Here is a 3,260-nt window from a genome sequence, read left to right as displayed (position 1 = left end):
AAGATTTAACGATGCTTATGTTTATGAATTTTTTTTCTTCCTAATTTAGTGATTTTAAGTTTTTTGTTTTGTAAGTGATTTAGATTGGTAAGATAGATTAAGTTGGAATATTTTTTTAATAACAAAGAGAGCAAGAAATGAAGAAATTTGATTTATTTTTGAAAAAAAAAAAACAAAACAAAACTTAGGTGCATTTTCTTAAGTGTCTTTTATATGATTTTTAGCACAATAAACAATTAATTTGTCAAACTTATAATTTTCTCAAAGTTTATTATAATTATAAAATATATATTTTATATTAAGGACTATACGTAAAACACTTAAGTTTTATTTTTTTATTTTTTTATTTTTATAAATTAATTAATTTATTTTATTAAATGGACTAGCCCAAAATTTCTATCTAACTTGACCTCATTTTAAAATATATTTTCAGTCCAACTCAACTGAAATGCGGACGATTATCCTGATACTATTTTTTACAATCCTAATTGTCGATGAACTAAGATCCTCAATAGAAACAATTATTTTTTATTTGTAAGTAAGATTATAAAGATTGATCGATTTAATACACATATATGTAAATTTAATAACATCATTTTTAAAGTTCATTTTTGTAAATAAATAAATATATTTTGATATTTAACTATTCTAATAATATAAATTTAACTACTTCAAATAAATTTATTTATTAACAATTAGTATAAATAGAAATGTCAAAATAATTGGATCTTATTTTGTCATTCTTAATCTCTAAAACAACTTTATAGTGAAATTTTTTGACAATGAAAATTGCAAGACAAAATTCATAAACAAACTGGACGGTGATTTTCTTATAAGTAATTTATTTATTTACGTTGAAACATCTTTAAACTCAACTTTTCTGAATAATTATAGTTTATTTTTATTTTTTGTTGTACTTTAATTTACATTTCATATGATTAAATAAAAATTATTGTAAATCTTTGTAATTTAAATTGATTTATTAAATTAGTACCTACTTACAAGTTTTTTTTTTTTCTTCAAATATTAGCTAGCTTCGCCATTGATCATTTTATATGTTGATGTTTTGAAAATAATCTTTTAAGATGAAAATGTCCAACTCTGATTTTCCTCTTTAAAATAAACTAATAATATGAATGAAGGGCATGTTTGACAAAATAGTAATAATAAAATGCATATAATATTTGAAAAAAAACTTATATGTAGGTACTTTTTTTTAAAGGGTTCTTTTAACTAGTGATGAAGGAAGTGTTTATTTGAGCAAAGGTTAAAACAAATTTTAAACTTAAACTCATTATATTTAATTTCTAATTAAAATGCTCCCTCAAATAAACTTTTGATAAAAATATACCAATTGAAACTTAAGAGATATCAAATAATTTAATTGCCGAAATAAACGAGTTAAAGAGAAACTAATAAAGACGTTAGAAATTAAATGATCATATTCAACGTAATTCTAAGAGTTACTGACATTAATTCCTTTTTATAAACAATGGAAGTTGTAATAGAGTTGTATCTCAAAAAGTAAGTTAAAATAGAATCACCGACAAAATCCAAATTAAACTTTCGGGCAATTTCTTACAAATTTGTAATAACTACTAACTAAGACAAAACAAAAGCTGGTTGTGACAGAGTGAAGCCAAAGAATTCTCACGCTTTTGCGAATCTAGTGAATTAAATAAATAAAAATACTGAAACTCCTTATTAAATTATTACAAAATAAATTATTATTGTCACTCACAGTTGGTACGTACACTTGTTGATAAGTGGAATGGGCACACCCATTTTATTCGGATCCATAATCAAACCACACTCAATCTTCTTGTAAAATTTGGGTTTCACCAATTTCCCCAAAACATAAGCTTTTGACCTCACCATCACGTTCAATGTCAAGGGTACCGGCTCAACCGGTAAACCATTCATGCTGCTTAGGCTTGCTCCCCCTCCATACAATGGAATGTGACTTCCTTTCACCATTACCCTAATAGATCTCTCACTTTTTCTTGATTGATAAAACCTAGGCATCTGATAAATTCTAATCTTTAGATATAATATAACAAAAATTGATGTATCAATTTTACTTATATTTAAAGCATGAAAGAGTTTATATGTACATAATGATCGATTAATTAATGTAAAAAAATATGGATTGCATATACATAGATTTAAGCTTACATTTCCGGTGGCTAGTGAGAGCTGATAGTAATTGATATTTAATGGAGTTGATGAAACATGGACCCCGAAAAATGTTGCTGTGTTTCTAAAAGTCATTTTCACTGAGGAATTCATAGACACCATGCTTGTGGCAACTCCTGACAAATCCGCACCCGCTTGAATTATAAATCTATCAAACGTTATACTCTGCCAAAATACACACACAACAAAAATTCAAAAGGTGAGAAATATCAATTACTAATTCAAATCTACTAGTACATTATTAAATTTCTTAAGGTTAATTTTAATTTTAGCATTAAAAAAAAGTTTTAGATCATGGGAGTAATTAATGCATCTTAAATCTCCAAACGCTTAACTCACTAGTTTGAGATGGGACACATAATTATTTTTATTTGCAACTAATATTTCCTCCTCCGCACCTCCTTTGATAAATTAACTCTATAATAAACAAAATGCATATTTAATTACAATCACATTGTGATGGCATTGACATAATTGCGGTTATTTTGAATTAAAAGGATGGATAAAAGAAAAAGACCTTGAGTAAAATGGTAGGTTTTTGAGGGCGACTTGCACCCCAAAGAATGAGAGAAAAAACAGAGAAAAGAACGGTGAATCCAACGACAAAAGCCGGAAAATAACACCGGCGAGGGAATCCTCGATTGGTATCATCATGAACATCAAGAAGACCTTCTTCTTCAATGGCATGAAACTGATCCTTCCAAGGTCGCCAATGTCCTTTACGGTTGTTTGAAGCATTGCTACTCTTGCGAGAGGCAGAGAATCGCGTCGATGCAGATTCACGGGAATGTGGGCCCAATGAGGAGTTTGAATGAGAATGAGGAGGTGAGCCCAATGGGCTTTGAAGTGGGCTTGAATTAAACGAGTTAGTTGTTTTTTCGCCGTCGTTGGAAGAGTCGCGCGATGGGCTTTGGACGTAGTAGACGGCCCGTCGGGGAGATCTTGTTGGTGAGGATTGGGTTTGGCTGCTTACCTCGGAGTCTGTTTTGGCTAGCATTGCAATGTTGTTGTTGTTGTTGTCGTTTGGTTTCATTGTTGATGTGAAATGGTGGAGGGGAAGAGAG

The 3,260-nt window shown here is 29.2% G+C and overlaps 1 protein-coding gene across 1 annotated transcript; it reads right to left on the bottom strand.

Annotated features, from left to right (window-relative positions):
* Positions 1–1,510: 1,510 nt before the first annotated feature.
* On the bottom strand, positions 1,511–3,260 carry LOC101501112 (uncharacterized). Its single transcript, XM_012718220.3, has 3 exons — positions 2,714–3,260; positions 2,176–2,361; positions 1,511–2,025 (listed from the first exon to the last, which is right to left on the bottom strand). Exons 1-3 carry the CDS (start codon positions 3,227–3,229, stop codon positions 1,738–1,740), a joined length of 990 nt encoding a protein of 329 aa, XP_012573674.1. The 5' UTR covers positions 3,230–3,260; the 3' UTR covers positions 1,511–1,737.

The sequence above is a fragment of the Cicer arietinum genome, chromosome 7, assembly GCF_000331145.2.
Source record: "Cicer arietinum cultivar CDC Frontier isolate Library 1 chromosome 7, Cicar.CDCFrontier_v2.0, whole genome shotgun sequence".
Lineage (NCBI taxonomy): Eukaryota > Viridiplantae > Streptophyta > Magnoliopsida > Fabales > Fabaceae > Cicer > Cicer arietinum.
Note: the sequence above shows the minus strand (reverse complement) of the source record. Positions and strands in the feature narration are given on the sequence as shown.